Below are 21,080 nucleotides of genomic sequence, written 5' to 3'. Positions count from 1 at the left end.
AGAAGTAATGTGACATCAGTACACACTACACACACTGAAATCCTCATGTGTTACTGTACCCAAATGGACCCAACGGGTCACTCTGTCAGAGGTACAGTAAATGAACACTGAGGATTTTACTGTGTTGTATTATGGAATCTCTGGCAGCACCGGCCTGCTAGGAATGTAACCATTTGTGTGTGTGTGTGTGTGTGTGTGTGTGTGTGTGTGTGTGTGTGTGTGTGTGTGTGTGTGTGTGTGTGTGTGTGCCAGAGGCAGGCAGATATTGCAGACAGAGCTGGTCAGATAGAATTCCCCCCCCTCTTTACCCCCCTGTGTGTGTGTTACAGGACCCAGCGAAGCACGCTGGCACTTTAGCCACTCCAGGAAGAGAGCTCTTACACAGACACACACCATTCACACACATAGTGTGTGTACACACACACACACACACACACACACACACACACACACACACACACACACACACACACACACACACACACTCAACGGACAGCCGACCTTTGAAGCCGCGCTGTGAGCATGTCGACGCAGGTAAAATACGACTGCACTGCTTTGTTTCAACGTTACGTTCTTATTCAATAGCTTGCGTTTGTCGTTACAGTGCTATTTGAATTCCTGTTAAACAGAGAGAGAGAGAGAGAGAGAGAAAGACACACACACACACACACAGGAAGGTGTACATGGGCTGTGACGGACAGTGGCTGAAATGACTAGTAAGTAGGTGGCTGTTCTCTTGCCACTAGCTCGGGCGCTAGAGTAACAAAACAAAGTGGCTGTCATACGCTGCTCAGGCTGCTGTTCGCTCACCATGCCTCCTAGCCCTGCTAATATTACCATGCACCGTAGGCTATACTCTGTCCTTGTGTGGGCGTGTGTGTACTGTATGTACTGTATGACACAACGTTGATGAGGGTAGTGGCCTGGGTTATTGTCATTGGAACTTTTTTTTCTTTCCTAAACCGAAATAGTATTTGGCTTTTTAGTGAGCTGAGTGGGACACAGTGTAGGGGAAACGGACATTAGGAGAGCTGAGCTTGCATAGTGCTTATCTTGTCACAAAGTCATTGTTCAGCAATTTATATCGTCTAGTAGTGGTTCTCAAAACGGGGTCCAGGGACTCTGGGTTCCTTGGAGGGGTTCCAAATGGACCGTCTGTATTCTGTAGCTCTGTAAATCTTTGCTTCTGGGGATTCTACAAATGTCTTCTAAATCCTAAGTTTTCTGAAAAAACCTATGTTGCTATATCAGTGGTGCTCAAACTTGTTCATGTCAAATGTATATGGGGTATTTGGCCGTGGACCCCCATCTCAAATTATTTTGTTCCATTGACCCCAGAAGCAAAGATTTGAGTTAAAAATGTTTCCTTTGAAAAAATATGTATATTTAAAGATTAGCACATTTTTTCACAATAAAAAAAAAGCAGATCTACAAGCTAACACACACACACACACACACACACACACACACACACACACACACACACACACACACAGAGCGCCGCGCTGTGAGCTATTATATCTGCTATTTTTAAATAGCCAAAGTATAAAATAATGGTTTAAGTGGTCTCACAGATGTGTTCCCGGTTTTAATGGGTTAAATACAGTAGACTTAAGGCCTTTGCAGACAGGGTGCGATTAGTCAATCAGTTTTGCATGCGAAAAGACGCACGAATCGAACTGGGTTCGATTGGAAAAAAACGCATCGCATCGCCACACGGTAAATTCGGAGCCGGTGTGCATGAGGTCATTGAGAACCATGTGTTCATTTAAAAAATGATATTGTCCGTTTTTTCCGTGCGAAAAATCGCACCCTGTCTGCCGAGGCCTTTATACTGTAGACACAGCTTACATTCAGAGTTCAGACTGTATTAGACCAGGGCCTAGGGTTCTGTTCTTCAGACTGTATTAGACCAGGGCCTAGGGTTCTGTTCTTCAGACTGTATTAGACCAGGGCCTAGGGTTCTGTTCTTCAGACTGTATTAGACCAGGGCCTAGGGTTCTGTTCTTCAGACTGTAATAGGCCTAGGGTTCTGTTCTTCAGACTGTATTAGGCCTAGGGTTCTGTTCTTCAGACTGTATTAGGCCTAGGGTTCCCAAACGTTTCCATGCCAAGGACTCCCAAATAACCCAAGCCCCTAGCTGCATCCTCCCATTGTGAAATGACTTAACCCATTCAATCCGTGGGACGCATCTCTGTCATTTTAGATTTCTTTGGCTATTCAAAAATAGCTGATCTACAAGCTCATAGTGTGGCAAGTGCCACGCTATGAGCTTGTAGATCTGCAATTTTTTGAAAAAATCGTGACAATTTGTGCAAATCTTTGAATATATATATATTTAAAGTGAACATTTGTCAAATATTTTGTTCCAGGGACCTCCCCTCAGAAGCAAAGATTTGGCTTACAAATGTTCCATTAAAAAATATATATTCAAAGATTTGCACATATTTTCACGATATATTTTCTAAAAATAGCAGATGTACCGTATGCTATATACTGTATATGATTGCTTTCCCTGGTCTTAATGGGTTAAAGAGCAGCTGAAATAAAAAAATGTTTTTTCACATAATTTGTTTTTATCAATAGTCCCTCAGAATAGTGGAAAAAAAACACTGCTCATCTGCCAGTAGACTTGGGTGAGGTGCTGCTGGAGACAAAACCAAACCACTCAAAACTTTGCAAAAATCTGTTTTTTTTCGGTCATACAGAAAGCATTTTTGCACAGATTTGACTTTGATTTGATAGTCCCTAAAAGTCCAATCTTAATGATTGCCTGTTAAACAAAAACATAATCAGCATCAACATCAGCAGGACCAATTTCAACCAATAACGTCATGACTGTCAGCTGCCGAATCCTATATCTCCACTTCCCAGGGACTGGACATTCACCAGTAGATGGGGCTCGCTGGTTCAACATCTCAGCCCAACCAGAACTCCACCCTGTGTGTGTTGTGCCTGTGATTAATTGGATTTCAGCGAATTCGAACGGAGCATTTGCGATGAAAGACTCTGGAATTCCATTGAGTGATCGCCAATCCAAATACAAAAGTGTTTGCCTTTTCATAAATGTGGGTCCAGCTAGCAATGTTCCAAAAAGTAACTATAAAAACTATAATGGACGAAAAACTGCAATGTCGGTCAGGAGCTCGCAAAAAAAAAAAGAGTCCATTCCGTATGGTGCCCTTGTATATACTGTGCTCACACACATTTAGGTTACTCTGTGCTCTGAATGGGTAATGACCTTGCTGCTGTTCCCCCCTACTGCTCCAGGAGTCACTCTCCTCTCCTCCCCTCTCCTGAGACATGGGTGACTGCAGTTACCTATACTCTCCTTGCTTTTCTTCTCCTCTTCCCTCCTACACTCCACTCTCCTCCCTCATTCCGCATCAAACACATTTCATCCGGTCAAAAAGCAGAGTCTCTAAATAGACATGACCTTAGACTGAAAACACAGCCTCGCTCGCCACCAACTTGACATTTTGAAGTGACCCGTCGGCTGTATGTTCCTAACCTGTCTGTCAACTGGCTAGAGACATAACACAGACGGATAGTCCGTCCACTTAGGATAGAGACACCGTTCAAAGCCAGTGTTCTCCACTCTCGTAAATGTCACTCAAACAGGCAGGCGTGTATTGCCTAATGTTTGAGACCCATCATTGATTGGGCTGAAGTCAATAGTGTGTGTAACTGCAGGCGTGGACACACACACACACACACACACACACACACTCGTACACACTTGTCATTGTGCTTTAGCTCTTTGTTTTGGTTTGTTTTTCATTTAAAAAACGAAACAAAAATATTGAACGTCTCTCAAAGATAATGAGTCTATCAGTAGACAATTACATTGTGTTTTGATCAAGTCCCATTGGTGTAAGTACACAGTAAATACAAATCTGAATGTAACTGCAGGAGGCCTTTGATGTTGGATAATATTGGCACAGTCTCAATGAGTTACGGCTTGAAAAGGCCATAGGTCTGACTAAAGGTTCATTTAAAAACATATGTTCTTCTATTTGGTACAAGAGAGAGAAAGAGGGACAAAGAGAGCAATCAATTGTCAGGGGATGATGGAATGGAAATAGAGGGACAGATTTGAGGGGCAGAGAGAGAGAGAGACCCTGGCTGGAAAATGGCAGAGTGAGAGACATTTCACTTCCCCCTTGCTTTCTTTTACGACGTCACAGAGAAAGAAAGACAAACCTAACAGTGACAGAGAGAGAAACAGACATGCAGTGAGAGAAAAATGTGAGATTACCCCCCAAAAAAATGCATTATTTGATTTAAATTGATTGTTTATACTGTATAAAGATGAAATTGATTAGTTTGAACTATTATTACTATTATTCTTATTACTGTGCTGTGTGAAGTCTGTGCCACCACTGTAAGAGCTGGTTTTGCATCCCTGTCGAGTAGGTATTGTGGCTGCTCACAGACCTGGTCGCCTTGTGTAACATTTGTAGTACTACTAGGCTCTTCCAGCAGAGAATGAGCACACGCTGAGTCCAGGGCTCAGTCCCGGGGGCTCGGGGGGCTCAGTTGCGGTCGCAGTGGGTGTCTATACATTACATCCCATCGCGGGAAAGCCCGAGACACCATACACTTCTGACGCTGACGCATTCTTGGACACGAGCGTTCATAGACAGATGGTATGGCTTAAGGAAGGTTTTCTCTTGGTCGTGTTCTGGTCACAAGGACAACCGCGGAAGCAAAGTGGCACTCCATGGAAGAGCGGCTTGTACACAAAGGTCAAGGTCACATAGCACAACAGGTGGTGTGTGTGTGTGTGTGTGTGTGTGTGTGTGTGTGTGTGTGTGTGTGTGTGTGTGTGTGTGTGTGTGTGTGTGTGTGTGTGTGTGTGTGTGTGTGTGTGTGTGTGTGTGTGTGTGTGTGTGTGTGTGTGTGTGTGTGTGCACGACCGAAACATAGAGATGTGAACATGTGTGTGTTCTTGCGTTTGCTGGGTGTGTTTTCTCCTGCCAGTGCTGTCACAGAGGGGTGGTGTTTATGTAACCTCAGTGTCTGTCACCCCTGTCCGTTGTAAATGTCACCATCTCCATTTATGGGCATCAGGCAAGGTGGTGAGGTCACACACACAGGTCACGCAGTGTCTCTCTGCCACATTTACTGTGTACACCATTGGTTCTCAAAGTGGGGTCCGGGGACCCCCAGGGGTCCTTGAGGGAGTTCCAGGGGGTCCCCAGCTAGATGATAGATCATTAGGGACCAAATTTACCCTTATGGGTTTGTAACTCAGAGAGTGTACAAATGGAACCAAATGCGGGTCCATTTGGTTCCATTTGTACACTCTCTGAGTTAAATTAACATTGATTTTACAATATAAATTGGGGTCCCTGAGATAGAAATGCCATTAAATGGGGGTCCGTAGCCTAATGCACGTCAAACTGGGGGTCCTTGAAATTAAAATGGTTGAAAATCACTGCTAGGGCCGTAAAAATCTTCTCTTATGGGGGTCCTTGGCATATCTTTTCAAATGGGGGTCCGCGGGCTAATAAGTGTCAATGTGGGGGTCCTTGACATGAAAAAGTTTGAGAACCACCGGTGTACACCGCTAAATCCTGAGGGTTAATTTAACTCTGAGGGTGTGTCCATCTTTAAAGTAACACACAGGCTATTGCACAGTATATACAGTATTCGCTTAGGAAAAAAAAACAAGGTCAACAGATGTGGTCTAAATGCAATACTGACACTTCATCAGGCCTGTAACCATTCCTTATCGGAGAAGGGTTTCACATTGAGTTGAAAAGGATTGAAAAGTCAATATTGACTTCAGTAATTACAGTAGCTACTGTAGCTACCTGCTTCCCACACATACGGTATGTGTCCATGCGTATAGCATGTATTCAGTGTTCAGAACATTCAACATTCAGCAGCATACACACATTACTGACACTTGTTTGATAAAATATAGAAATTTGAGGCTCCAAAAGTTTTAGGCTCCAACATGTCCCTCACCCCAGCATGAAGTTACACATGGCACCTGATCCTTTTGAGTACATTTAGTGTACTCACTAGCGGCCTTAGCTATATGTTTCACCCGTTTCAATTGAAACAGGCCTCGCCCTCAGGGAGCCCCCGACTTTTTTACCTGTCCCCCGTGACGGGGCGTGGGAGGTATGGGGGCCCAACATTAGCTCTTGAAACGGGCCCCCAGATCTTGAAGGCCACCCCTGAGTGTACTACTTGCATTAAGAATTTCTCAATTAACAATTTCTTAAATCGCAGGAGGCTGCAACGGTATAGTCTTTTCTCTACAGGTACATTATTTCAGGTATTTTAATTAGGGATGTGACCGAATAGGGTTTTTGTAAATCGATTATTCCACGACTGCCATTTTTATTATGTATTTATTTACTTTCAATTAACTGTCACCGACATGTTTGGAATTTGCGTCAAAGACCAACTGTTTCAAAGCCATAGTTGCTTATTTAAGTGTTGCTGAAACGTTAGGGAGAGAGAGCGGACAGCAGAGCTCACAACTAATGCTGAAATCGCATTCTAAGAGACAATTCATATGCATTTTTGTTGTCGCCCAATGCTCTGAAAGTCCTACTTAATTTGGAGCCTTTTCAGATTGTTAAATGGATAGCGCATTGCTTAGGCCATACGCCATTATCATGCGCACATTGTTCTGCTGATGGCTCAATCAGGCCGCGGGAAAGCTGCTGAAATACAAATACAAAGCGCCCACCAGTGCCTCCCGATTATCCTCTTAAGAAATGATGATCACAATTATTCGTGTCAGTATTAGACAGTCAGTAATGAGACAAATCATTTTTTGCACTTGAATTTGTTCAAAAGGAAAAGTTCGGGAATGACATGCAGCAAATGTTTCGCCTGGCACCGGGACTCAAAGCAGGGACTCGCTGCTTGCTATCGGGCGAGTTAAATTTACATTAACCCATTTAAGACCTGAGGCCGATTCTACGAAATGCCTGCTAAATCAGTTGTTCTCACATTTTCAAGATTTTTTCAAAAATAGCAGAGGTCTGCTATTTTTGAATAGCCAACGCAAAAATCTAAAATGACACGGGTGCTTTCCCGGTATTAATTGGTTAACACGAACAACAGCCGTCTGCTATCAAACATAGTTCCATTGATTAAACATTCAGTGAATACCAAAGACTACAGTAACAAAATACTACTATTTCATTACAAAGACGGTGCAGACGCACCAAGCATCACTACAAGCTAGGTCACTCCGGGGTTCTGTTCTGGAAGTGGTCCAAAACAGAGCTGCTTCCTTCTCCCAAGTAAAAATGTTGCAACAACAACACAATTCGATGATGCAGCTACTATTTATGCATGTGCACATCACTAACGATGCAGCTCCGAGTGGTCTGTCCTCACTTCTCCCTCCGTCGTGCAGGTGCGTTCCTGCCCTTACATGGCGAGGGGCTGTGCGGAGAGCCGCATACCAGCGCTGAGTAGGTTATTTTCATCCAAGTGCATTGAAGGAGTTTTCAAGAGGTAGCTGCATTTAATGACACGGTTAGTTATGCAAGTCGCTTGCCCACCACCAACACTAGTACCGTCTTTGCATGTGTGATTGTGTATTGTGTGATATGTTTTATGCATTTTTTAAATATATTGTTCTATGTATTTGTATTCGTACCACAGTACATGGCTTTTACTTTCTACTTCTACTGCCTGGGATGCACTTTGTGAGTGCACTAAATATATGTATTATTGCTAAATAGAGACTGACCGACCACAGATTACAAAATCTTGAAATCAACTTGTAAACTTGTATTTGAGGACATTTAACGTGATAATAACAACAACACACACACAAATAACTTTTTTAATTGAGTAAACAGTGTATATTAAACTTTAATATATGAAACGAACATGTACGGCCCGGACCGCATGTGTAGCAGTCCGGGCACCTAGGCTACTATGTAGCCTGTCAGCGCGTTGCGGGTTCGAGTCCCGATCCTGATGGCCGTTGCTGCGTGTCACTCACCATTTCTCTCACCATTTCCTGTCAGCCTACTGTCCTATCCATAATAAAGGCATAAAAGCCCCCCCCCCCCCACTAAAAGAACAAAAACAAAAAACATATACATGTATAATTATTGTATTGTATTAATTATACAATGAACAAGAAGACTACTGTAGCTCTATTCACATTTTTTTTTAAATATAACTACAATCTAACAATGCGTTGTGATGCAATGAGCTTATAGATATAGGCTAGATAGGCTATTTTAGAAACATTTTAAAAGGTAAAAAATCGTGACACTTCGACTGCATAATTGCAGATGCCGATGTTGTTAAAAAAGTCAATATATCGGTCGGGCTCTAATTGTTGCTTTTATAATGGTCTACTGCTAGACAGCACTAGCGTTTGGTTGTAGAATCGACATTGTAACCATGAGGTTGCTGGCTTGAATCCCTGCACCTGCTTGGACAATCTGTATGGCTGGAAGCAAATGAGACAGTGTCTGCACTCTTAGCAATTACAGTCAAGTTGAGCCAGCCACTTACAGTAACTCATGCATTCATATCATGTCACCTCAAATGGGGTTTTAACATTGTGGTTTGGCAGCAGCAAATATAATCTTATAACGTAATTGATATGATCCAGAGTCGCTATCAAAGAGCCGGTCTTGGGGATAGAAATCCCCTCAGTAATCATGCTTTATCACTTAATCATTATGCATTTTATGACTGGGCCTTCAATGTTTAGTTTCAATAACGTCTTTACAATATTCATAAAATCTGACAATTTTCAAAAGAGATGATTATTATGGAGTAAATATGACATTATCTTTACCGATGTTTTATGAGACGAAGGAAGGAAGGAAGAATGTGCACACACACACACACACACACACACACACACACACACACACACACACACACACCGAATCGCCTCTTCGTATTGTGTGGTTGCCATTTAGGACATGTGACCTTTCTCAAGACCAACAGAATAGGCCTGTGAACGCTGACCACACAATAGAATATTCTGTGTGTGTGTGTGTGTGTGTGTGTGTGTGTGTGTGTGTGTGTGTGTGTGTGTGTGTGTGTGTGTGTGTGTGTGTGTGTGTGTGTGTGTGTGTGTGTGTGTGTGTGTGTGTGTGTGTGTGTGTGTGTGTGTGTGTGTGTGTGTGTGCGCGCGTGAATAAATCTCTTTATATGGACTGTGTGGACGTTGAGAATCGTTGCACTGCAGCACAATGGAGTTTTGTGAAACCCATTACATTCTCACAAGATGAATTGTTTGGCACTCTTGCAATAACCTTTTGAACCACTTAGACCAACAGCGTTGCCCTAAACAAGGCTTTGACACCAACACTATAATACTACTATATTATGCTGCTGTGACTTGCGTCACCGTACTTTCATAGGGTCGATCAATTTGCTACAGTACAATAACAGACAATGCAGTACTGTGCATTTTAATCGTCCGAGATGATTCAGCGCTGAATTTAGCTTTGAATGTGATGTTCTTATGGGGTAGTAGGTTGGTTATTGCTACCAGAAAAAAAGACACACTGTAACAAACATCACCCACATCAACCCCCCTATCTGTTTACCGACCGAAGAGGGAGCTGACATAATGTAGCTGCCATTAACCCATTAAGGACGGGAACGCATCTGTGTGTCATTTTTTTATAGCGCGGCACAGATGAGCTTGTAGATCTGCTATTTTTGAAAAATCATGAAAATTAGTACAAATCTTTGAATGTATATATTTTTTAAAGTGAATATTTTTAACTCAAATCTTTGCTTCTGAATCCTAACAGTTTTTTGAAAAAAAACAAAAACAAATGTTGCTATAATATCAGTGGTTCTCAATGATATGATAATGTATTTGTCCGCGAACCCCCTCCATCTCAAAATATGTTGTTCCAGGGACCCCCCAGAAGCAAATATTTGAGTTAAAAATGTATACATAATATATTTGCACACATTTTCACGATTGTTTTTCAAAAAATAGCAGATCCACAAGCTCGTAGCGCGGCACTCGGTGCCGCGCTATGAGCTTGTAGATCTGCTATTTTTGAATAGCCAAAGAAATCTAAAAATGACACACAAGATGCGTTCCCGCCCGGTCTTAAAGGGTTAAGCATCTGCTGTTGAATTTAATGAGACTCCGTGAGGATGAACTTCACTGTCATAACTCACTACTCACAGAACCTCTGGAGGAATGGAGTGGTTTTTCCTCCTCATGCCAAGCAGTGATGCATTACAACTCACTCCTGTTTAGACACTTATTCCTTGTTAGTATTTTTTTTTTTTGTTGAGCATTGCAGCAGGGGGTGGGCAATGTTTCGAGTTCAATATGAGGAATATTTCTCATTTAAAATCTATGCTCGATATATATTGGAAATCACACTTTTTAGTGAGAGTTCTCGAGAATGTAACAGACATGTAGCGCCGTTGCATCATTTAATTAGTCGTTTGATTTAATGAAAATGTGACACTGATGAAATATGAAAGTTGATATTTGGCCCATCATAAATATTGTGATTATATGTCACTTATAAGTCATACCAGCATGACATTATTTCATCATTAGAGAGTACAGTAGAGAGGGGATGGAATGGTACACAGGTCGTCAGTTTATTTAAAACGTGCAATTGTGATTGTGGTATTTTAATTAAATACAGCCAGAGTGTCAATTTAACAGAAAGTACCAAAAGAAAATCCCTTCGTTTTTTTCTGGATTTTGGTGTGTATAGTCTGTATACATAATCATTTTAGCCTGCCCTTTGATACAGTACATGGAATGTAGCTCAATTTTGAATTTATATACAATATAAAACAACGTATAAAATGTGCCACAATCTTTAGTGCTGTAGTGCGTAGTGTACTGTATATGATACATACTATATATTCGCTTTACTGCCTACTGTATATGAAACACACTACATCTTATGAGTAAGTTCTCCAGAATGTGAATGCACTGCTCAGAATCCTCAGGAGATTATTTCCATGGTTTCCTCCCCATGCCATTAATTAATGCTTTATTCTATTCTGGTGTGTGCAATGTGCATATCACACAAGAGTACTAAAACTAACATATTTTCAGTACATTACCCCCTCAACCCCTCCCACCACGCCCACTTATTTGCTCATACAAAGCATACAGTACCATATAAAAGCATACATCATCTAATTACAGTAAATACGGATAGCCGGTAGAATAAAAGTGCATATCACTCTGGAAAGAACGATGAGACATACTATATTATGCAGTTATTAATTCATAGATCCCCATGGACTAGGCTAGTATACCCCTCTCTACAGTACACTGGTCTGGTACATTTAATCTCTTGCCGTTTTTATTTATTATTCTTTTTTTATGTAGAGCGTTGTGTGTTAGGCTGGCTCGCTCACTCTTCTGGCAGAGCGACTACTGTACTTCCTATCACTGGCCCCCCTATAGCATTGGTTCTCAAAGTGGGGGGTCCGGAGACCCCCGGGGGTCCTTGGGCGGGGGGGGAGGGGGGGTGTTCCAGGGGGTCCCCAGCAAATTGTGTTAATATAGCATCACAATCATTGTAACCACTTTAACCTTTTATACTTTGGCTATTCAAAAATAGCAGATATACAAGCTCATAGTGCGGCACTATGAGCTTGTCCCTGGAACAAAATACTTTGAGATGGAGGGCCAAATACATATAATTTTGGGGGTCCTTGACATGAAAACATTTGAGAACCACTGCCCTATAATCATGTGTCAATGTGAATTGGTGACCATCTCTTCTTACTCATTTAAACCCAGGAAGACATCTGTTATAGTTTCAGGTATTATTTTACGTTCTGACTATTGGAGTGTTGTGGCTGCAACACACAGGAATTGTGTGGAAAATACCAAATTCTGTGTCCAAACAAGGCAAACTGGCAAAAGGTGAAAGAATAGTCTGGATGGATCAATGTTGGAGAGAGACGTGTTGGCATGGCAATGGCTGCAATATTAGTGTGATATAGTTACAGGATAGAGGGAGAAAGATGTTTGGATTCTCTACCCTGTAACTGTCACTTGGTATTAGGAGCAGGCCTGAACAATAATAGTTGGATTTTCTTATAGAAATGCGGCATTGACATTGCAATGGCTGTAGCTCTAAGTATTTGTATGCAGTATAATGATGCAGGCATTTATATTGTAATATTGGCATTATAGGCATTTATATATTAGGCTCTATGCACAGCAGCCATATTGGAAAGAAATTGGGCCGCTTCTTACTTCCTTCACAGGTGTTACCAATGATACTAATGAAGGCTCTGTTCCATTCTGGTCAGGGTGCTGATATTGTGCATGTTGGCTCACTAGAAACACTCGGCCCCTCACTAGAAAAAATGGCCCCTTACGGTGGGTGTGTAACTCTGAGAGTGTACAAATGGAACCAAATGGACCCGTAAGGGTCCATTTGGTTCCATTTGTACACTTTCAGAGTTATGGGGGTCCTTGGAAATAAGACAACCACTGTGCCACACTAAATGGAACAGAGCCTTAATTAGTATTATTGGTAACACCTGTAAAGGAAGTAAGGAAGGGGCCCAATTCATTCCCAATATGGCTGCTGTGCAGAAATGATCTTCTCTGTCACGCTACATGCGATCCAACACTGACGGTTGACTTGAACAGTGATACAAAATGCATACTGATATTGTAAATTCAAGGAATGATATATTCTAATGATATAAGAGTGACAGTACTGTATGTGAGTGAATCAGTGGAATGTAGAAGTGTCTAGCAAACGGGCCTATCAGGCCAGTGGTTCTAAATAATATATCATATTATACTGTATGCTCATATTGCTCAGTAGTGAGTAGTGATCCAATGGGAGAGAGCCGTTGCTCCTATCTCTCCCTCATCCATTGCTCAGATGAATAGGTTGACTGGAAGTGTTTGAAACTTCACTAAAAAGAAAATGAAACTAGTATGTCTTTGGATAATAAATGTCTAGCGACTGCATATTTCTTTATGATAATGGTAAAAGCAAAATGTGAATATCGAGGGAATGGTTTTCTGGAAGTATTTGCAATCACATCAAAAGGAAATGTTCCCCAGAACTTTTTGAACTAGACTAAACGAAACAAAAAGTTCCATTGGGAGCCTTGTCTCAATTGTAGCATCTTAACAGGTGCAGCATGGTCTGTTTCATTACAAAATGAGATCTGCTTTTGATTTTTTTGATTTTTATGTTGTCTATAGCAGTGGTTTTCAACCCTTTTCATATCAAGGTCCATAATTCTTTCGTCATTTGAAGCCACAGACCACCATTTGATGAGATTTAGCCTCTCAGACCCAAAACTTAGAATATTTTGTTATGCTTGGATACGATTTTGTCCACAATTCCATGTTGTATTGATGTGGTACGATAGATAGGAGAGATAACAGGCAAACGTTGATCAAAATAACAATTCTTCTACAATCTCTAATTGTGTAGACTTCTTTAAGTAATGCAGATGTTTAACAATACTTTAAAGAGGTGGTGCCATGGTTTTGCACTTTTTCTGTTTTTCATGTGTCTATGAGGTTGATAGAACTTCATTAAGGCCCCCGCTGGTGGTTTTATGGTGTTTCATGTCTTCTCTGACTATTTGGAGTTTTTTCCTGGAGTTTTTTTGAAAAAAATCCTTACATAATAATAATACCTTATGATTAGGTTTTAGGGTTGAAAAATATCATGGCACTCCATCTTTAACTCTTGAGAGCGTAAAATGAAACCAAATGGACCCGTAAGGGTCCATTTGGTTTCATTTTACGCTCTAAAGGTCTACCCAATAAGGGTCCATTTGGTTACCAACTCTCCATCATTTAGCTAGGGACCACCTGGAACCCCTTCAAGGACCACTGGTGGTCCCCGGACCACTGATTGAGAACCGCTGGTCTAGAGGGAGCAGGTGTACAGGGTGTCGAGCGGTTGCTGCATTTAAAGTAGGCGCTCATGCTGGGCGCTAACTGATTACATCAAAGATCCCAACGGGGAAGTTCACTGCCGTCTGCCTGCTCCACTCAGGGTCCCCCTTAAGATCCACTTCTTATGCAATGTCAGGCAGTAGAGGAGACTGTAACCCAACCACTTTCCCCATGCAAACTTTCTTATTATCTTAGGTACTCAAACCCGCCACTAAACTACTGTAAATGTTTTCTCTATGTTTGTTGTTTTGTGGCAGTGTAGATAATTACACACATTGTTTCACACACTGCCTACCCTGGAGGGCTCGTCTGAGGATGACGACGAGATAGATTAGAAAGGATGGATAATGTTGTTATGGCTCCATGTCTGTACCTATGTTGGTCCCAGTCTTGACTGGGACCAAAGTAGTATTGAATTAATCCATTGCTATTTTGATCATTTCATATTTTGAATTATTGATCAATAGTAGATACTAGCATACTGCTGTGGTTCTCAAAGTGTGGTCTGGGGACCCCCAAGGGTTCCAGGAGTTCCCCAGCTAGATTTGTTAATAAAAAATAATTTTAACCACTTTAACACTATTTTGTAATTCAGCTATTTGGAAAATAGCCAATCTACAAGTTAACAACACATTGTGATGTGACATGTTGTGAGCTACTGTAGTACATCAGCTATTTTCAAAAGATTGTGAAAAATAGGGAATAACTTTTAACATTTTTTAACAACACAAATCTTCTCAAATGCGAGTTACATTACATTACATAAGATTTTAACATGGGGGTCTGCAACCAAATCAATTCAATTTGGAGGTCACATGAAAGTGTTTGAGAATGACTGGCATACTGTACTTTGGATGATAAATATTCTGATATTTGAATTGAAGAACACTGAATGCACTGAAGTGCTCTCCCCCCCCAAATGCAACACGCAAACACAGCAAACAAACACCATACACAGTGACATGCCAACCCCTGTGTTGTTTACCTCTCTGCCAGTGGTATGCTTTCACACCATGCCCGAGGCCCTGAATGACTGCATGAATGGCTGAAAGCCCAGTATGGGCTGAAACCAATGACACACACACACACACTGCCCCTGTCCTTAGTCATTTCGTGCTGACCACACCACTTTGTGATGCGAGGACTGATCGGCGCATGCCGTCCAGGACGAGGCAGTGAGAGGGTAGAGTGGGGTGTGGCACAAGGGGGCCACAGCTTCCCCTCACATTCTACACACGCCTGGGAAAGTCAGGGCCGAGTGCCCTATCAACAGGGTGGAGAGAGGGACTCTCTAAGCTTTACTGCGCCCTTGGGGAATTATCGCCTCGTGGGCCGCAGGGTGGGTTGGTGTGCGTGTGAAAATCCAGCGCAGTGACCGCATAGTGGTAGAGTACAATTGAGGGTTGCTAATTTTGTCTCCCCCCCACCCCACCCCTCTTCTCTTTCTCCCTCTCTCTCTCTTTGCCCTCCCTAATTCCTCTCCTCTCTCTACCTCTCGCTTTCCTGCTCTGTCTCTCCAGCCATAACCAGAGGACTACGACATTTCGGCATCCCGTGACGGGACAGGTGTCTCCGGAGAACTCCGACTTTTTCCTCCAAGAGCAGTGAGTGTTTTTTGGTTGTTGTTGTTGATGTCTTCGGACCGTTAGATACAGTATAACAAGGTTCTCCAATGTAAACGTTGCTGCTCATAAACAAATGCAACATCCGTATGGTGATTTATGGAATTATATACAACAAATGACACTTTCTGTGTGATGGTCTGGTCTCATTGCCGTCTTAATTGTAGCATATTGTGCTTCCTATGATGACGGATGTCTTCCAGGGCAGTCTATGGAGAATGGTTGACCTCTGTGGAATTGCCAGGGACACGACTCTGAACGTGACGGCTCAGACTTCAAACAAAACACTTAGAAATATCAAGTTCATTGTCAAATTCTTTCACTTTTTTATGGACTCCAGAAAATATCACCTTAGTAGCAACCCGCCCCAATTGGTCGAGTAGGTCTGAATGCAATTTAGTTTGAATTTAAAACTCTCACTTTAATGAGGAGGATGCATATTGCCTGTACAGTACAAGAAAGTAAGTTGTTTTCTGTACTGAAAATACAGCGTTGGACGAGTCAAAGACAAGTTTTATTGGTCTTAAAATGTATAGTGTGTTTGCGGTAAATCGACAACGTGTTCAGTTTATTGCCAACTAATGACAAAGGAAAATGTTGATGAATATATCAAGGTTTTATTGCTGTTGGCGTGCGTTGGGCATTCGGTAGCATGGAATGGAATTCAGGTGTGTGACAGAATGTCGTGCCTGTTTTTTTGAGCCAGTAGAGGTGGAAGGTGCAGCTATATCCTGTTTATGACAGCTGCTCTGCACAGTTCTCTGTGATACAGTCTCCCTGAGCCTCAACATATTGTTAATGCTAACGTTCAGCCTTAATAGTCACTTTGCACAGCAGCCATATTGTGAAGACATTCACAGGTGTTACCAATGATACTAATGAAGGCTCTGTTCGATGGTCAAACAGAGTCAGGGTGCATGTTGGCTCACTGGAAACACTCTCCTACACCAGTGGGTCTAACATTTGTTGGTTCCTTAAGGGATGTCCAAATGGTCGGTGCTGTCTCAACCTGTGGTTGCGGCCCGGGACACCAAAGTGGAGAGAGGTTTATGGTTAACAACTTAAGCAAAGGAATGTTGTGTTATTTCATAAAGGCCTATTGGGTCTTGGCTTTGTAGTCTACACAAACTCTCGGTCTCATAGTGTGAAACTATCACTATTCTCAACAGAAACACATTATCACACCCAGGACAGATACAGTATGACGATATAGTAACATAAGACTTATTTGAATGTGGGCTGAATCTCGAAACCAGAGTCTTAACTCGTATACTATCAATAAGTAGACAGCTCTGCTGGCCAAAGACTGCCACTAGTGTTTTCTGTTGTTTGTCACATCAACTGCTTGAAGCTGAAAAAGCAATTTGCCTTGACATGTCTCTGGAACTCTGTAGGGATCGAACACCATTCTAACAAAAGATATCCCATCATTTGGCGTTTTTATGATGGTAGTGGAGAGTGTCTATAGCATATGATTCACGTCATTGTCATACTCATCAAAGCATTCTGTGAATGGTCAGCATTGACATCCTGGAGGAGACCACTCCCATCTGAGATGTTTCATCATACCGTAGGATAAAGATTATCACTCAGAATTACTTTGTATTGACTTGCAGTGGCCCTTCCCTCTAAGGGGACAAGTGGACTGAAAACCATGCCAAGAAATGCTCCCTGCAGCATAACGCAGCCACCACCACCAGACACCTCACTGAAGGGGTCAAGTATTTAGGCCTGTACCGTTCTCTTGGTGTATGACACACATGCACTCACCTACTTGTTTCACTTTTTCCACCTCTCTGTAGATCAGTGGCTTTCTTTGTTGTTGTTGTTTGTTCAGTGGTGGAAAAAGTACTCAAATGTTTCACTTAAGTAAAAGTATCAATACTGCAATGTAGAAGTACTCTGTTAACAAGTAAAAGTCCGGAATTCAAAATTTACTTGAATAAAAGTACAAATGTATTGGTATCAAAATGTACTTAAAGTACCAAAAGTAAAAGTACTAAAATGTTTGAAAATAGCAGATCTACAAGCTCACAACGCGTCGCTTTCAAATAATTGTAGTGGAGTAAAAGTACAATATTTGCCTCTGACATGTAGTGGAGTAGAAGTAAAAGTATAGACAATTGGAAATACCCCAGTAAAGTAAAAGTACCTCAACATTGTACTTAAGTACAGTACTTGAGTAAATGTACTTAGTTACTTTACACCACTGTTGTTTTTGCAATAGTGAAGTCTACAGTATGTGCTGCTGATGCAGTCAGATCACACCCTGCAGTGATATTCTACTGTATAGTCACCTGTAGAAGAGTTGCTCTTCTGTTTTTACGTATTGCACTGATGCATGTTCACAGTCATCAAAAGTGTGCTTTCAAACATTTCCAACACTATTTACGGATGTCCTTCACATGGATTGAAATGTTTAGACACATTCCTATCAGAGTTCATTGGCTAATCATTTCAACATCGTCTCACTCTATTGATCTCTACACAGTAAAGTCATTTATCCATTTGTAACTCTGAGAGTGTACACAAGTAACCAAATGGACCCTTAGGGGTTATATTGGTAGGTACATTCTCAGAGTTAGATTAACACTCAGGATTGTACAGTGATTTCTGTCAATTAAGAAACATCAAAGAAGCTTTATTATTCCCTATACTTCTCTTATAATTCACACAGTAAAGAATGATAGTCTCCAAAATGGACCCTGACCTTGAAGAGAAGCTGCCTAAATCCCCCATCTCTGACCACAGGCACCTCAAAATCCCTATCAGCTCACACACTGCAGTCCTCTCTCTTTTCACCTCCCTAAGCCTGGTAAACCATCCCGGTCGCGTGAATTCACATGTTGATGTGTCTTCTGCATGAAAATGTGAATGGTTTACCAGCCTATATCTCTTCTCCTCCTCCCCCTATCATCTAATTCCTGTCTTCATGATGCATGATATTGACAAAACATGCTGATACTGTGATACTTACCCTGAATTTTGCAGTAATTATGTCAGTATTTTTGCACTCAACCCTTTTAAGATAAAATAAATAAAGTAAAGTGTGTGGGAGGCTGAGCAGGAGTACAATTTGCGATAACATTTGTATTTTTGCCAAATATTGTGAGTACAGCCAGTACAGTCTTGATTGGTTGCACTTATTTACATTTTTGTTTTTCATTCCCTCTCAGTCTGTTCCTATTGCCTTTTTCTATTATGCTCTTGAATGATGGAGTGAATATTATGGGGCCAAGCTGTGCTTAATGAAAAATAATTACCGCAGTCGGCGCAGTGGGTTATTCAGTTAGACTTTCAAAAATATTGCCAATTTAGACCATATGTAGGGGGCCAAGCTCGTAGGGCCGTGGTCCCCTTTTGTCATTGCAGGTTTTATTCTTCCGCCGTTTTTCCGCATAATCACAGAATTAGCCTAACCATGCAGTCGGCTTTTACGAAACTCTGCAATATGGTTACGAAACCCACAACCATTGGCCAAAGGGTGCCGCTATAGCAATCAACTGAAAAATGCTAACTCTGAACAGGCATAGCTCATGAACCGTTTGACCGGCAGCAATAAAACTTCAACAATACACATATGTGTCTCCTTGTAATTTGTCACTTTGACCTATGACCTCGGACCTTTAGATCTCCAACTGTTTTGAATTATATGAAAAACTGTTCAAATGTTTCTCCTCCTGGGATTTTTTAGCAATGTGCTTTGTCGACAAAAAATCATACTGAAATTTGTTTAAGTGAAAAAATTAAGCTTTTATGAGCCAATGAATATTGCATGAATGTAGAGTCACATTTTTATGAAACTTTGCAGTATGATAGAGGGTCATTCCAAATAGCACTGAAACCAATCTTACTCTTACCTTGCCTCCAATTTGCTTGCTTTCTGCCATTTTGAGCAGTTTGAAAAACACGTAAACCTGTTTTTCTCCCAGGATTTTGTAACAATTTGTGTGAAACATTCTACACATAATCTATGGACCATTATCTAAAGTCCCAGTTGAAGAGAAGTTTGTACGTGAAAACAAATTGAGCCTCCATGAGCCAATGAATATTGTATAATAAAGAGACCACAATATCCAGAATCCCTCAGTATGCTGCTAATCTGTTTCCAATGTTCATTTGGTAGCTGCATAGGTTCCTTTTCTTCACAATTTGGGTCTAGCAGTAGTTCAGGTGGTAGCGTCACTGTCTGTAGGTCACAAGGTCCCCGGTTTCTAGCCTTACCTTATGCAGGCTTCATTCAAATTGCCACGCACCGCACAAATCATGACTGTATTAATGAATGCATGCACACTTTTTATAGATAACATGAAATGCTACTTTGAGGGTATTTATTTTCAATTTATGACATATTTCCTTGTGAAAATAGACGCAAGTAGGGTGGCCAAAGCTCGAGTCTAGCTCAATTGGTAGTGTTGTAGCTTGTGAATTCCGAGGGTCGAGGGTTTGATTCCTGTCCCCGGAAATGGGTTAAGGTGTCCATGAGTGGGGTTCTTAAGCCCTAAATATGACACCTCAGCTGGGTCAAGCTGAAAAGTAGTTTCCCCTGTTGGAATCATTTAAGGTCTTTATTATTATTATTATTATTATACTATAAACAGCACCATGACCTGCAATATTGACCTTTTGAAAACAAAATGGTGGCACTACGTGGCTTATTTTATATTTTAGGTTTAAAGTTAACTTCTTAAAGTGGCAGAAGGACACCCCGACATCCACTGTTTGAATATGAAGCCGTGTCTGAAGCCGACAGACCACATATTGTCGCTATGGTGACAAAATGTGTAAGCCCAATTAGAATACTACAATCCATCTGTGGTGTCTAGAAGAAATTCAAACATGTGCAACCTTCTGTCATTTGAAATCAGTTTTATGAGATGCATTACAATTTCCACAATCCCTAAGCACTCAGCTGTTCAGAATGCTTATTTGTTAAATGTACAGGCTCCTTTCTCTCAAGTTCAATCCATTTTGTTTCTATGGCTTGTTGCATATATTGCATTTTCCACGTTTCCTGTCGCATTCCTTGGCCCCTGTATCGCTGCTTGCAGCTAAAAGTTTTATTGTGGTTGTGAATATTGATGCATACACAATGATATACCATATAGTTGCTGTATACAGTACCACACTTTTGTTGAGGCAGGAATGCTATGTGTAATAACAACAGCTGCTGAACTATAACTGAGGCTTTTTGCAATATGGTGGAAACCAGGTTGGGCAGAATATTTCTGTGCGCCAAAATAGGTATTTTAAGGAGAGGCCATGTTGAACTGCAGGAATAGGTGAGGTGAATGAACTAATTTGACTGATTCACTGAACAGGAAATCGTAGGTGTATCCATTAAGGAGAAGTACACTATGTGCTCTGAATTTGATTACATTTGGCTGCAGCATAGTTTGTGAGAAAGCATGCTAGGTGGTAGGTAGCACAGCAAAGGAAAGGGAGAGTTTCTCACTTTCAGATGCCAAAAAGTGTGATAGGCCTAAATAAATAACAAAAATGTGGTATGTTCCCACACCACATTTCTTTCAGCATAATTAGGTCCATTACAGTATGC

General features: G+C 41.4%; 1 protein-coding gene across 12 annotated transcripts in view; it reads left to right on the top strand.

Moving 5' to 3' along the window:
* The window catches only part of plekha7a (pleckstrin homology domain containing, family A member 7a), a 189,053-nt gene that overhangs the window by 87,019 nt on the left and 80,954 nt on the right, over window positions 1–21,080 (top strand). For 10 of the 12 annotated variants that reach the window (XM_084058989.1, XM_084058992.1, XM_084058986.1 and 7 more), the window contains one exon: window positions 15,422–15,505. In XM_084058989.1, coding sequence (XP_083915115.1) covers window positions 15,422–15,505 — 84 coding nt within the window. Of the gene's footprint in view, window positions 1–507; window positions 535–15,174; window positions 15,241–15,421; window positions 15,506–21,080 lie in introns of those variants that run through there. The other 2 variants (XM_084058984.1, XM_084058985.1) reach the window with 2 other exon arrangements.

Source organism: Gymnoscopelus microlampas, assembly GCF_963454915.1.
Source record: "Gymnoscopelus microlampas genome assembly, chromosome: 6".
NCBI lineage: Eukaryota > Metazoa > Chordata > Actinopteri > Myctophiformes > Myctophidae > Gymnoscopelus > Gymnoscopelus microlampas.
This window is presented reverse-complemented; position numbering and strand designations above follow the sequence as displayed.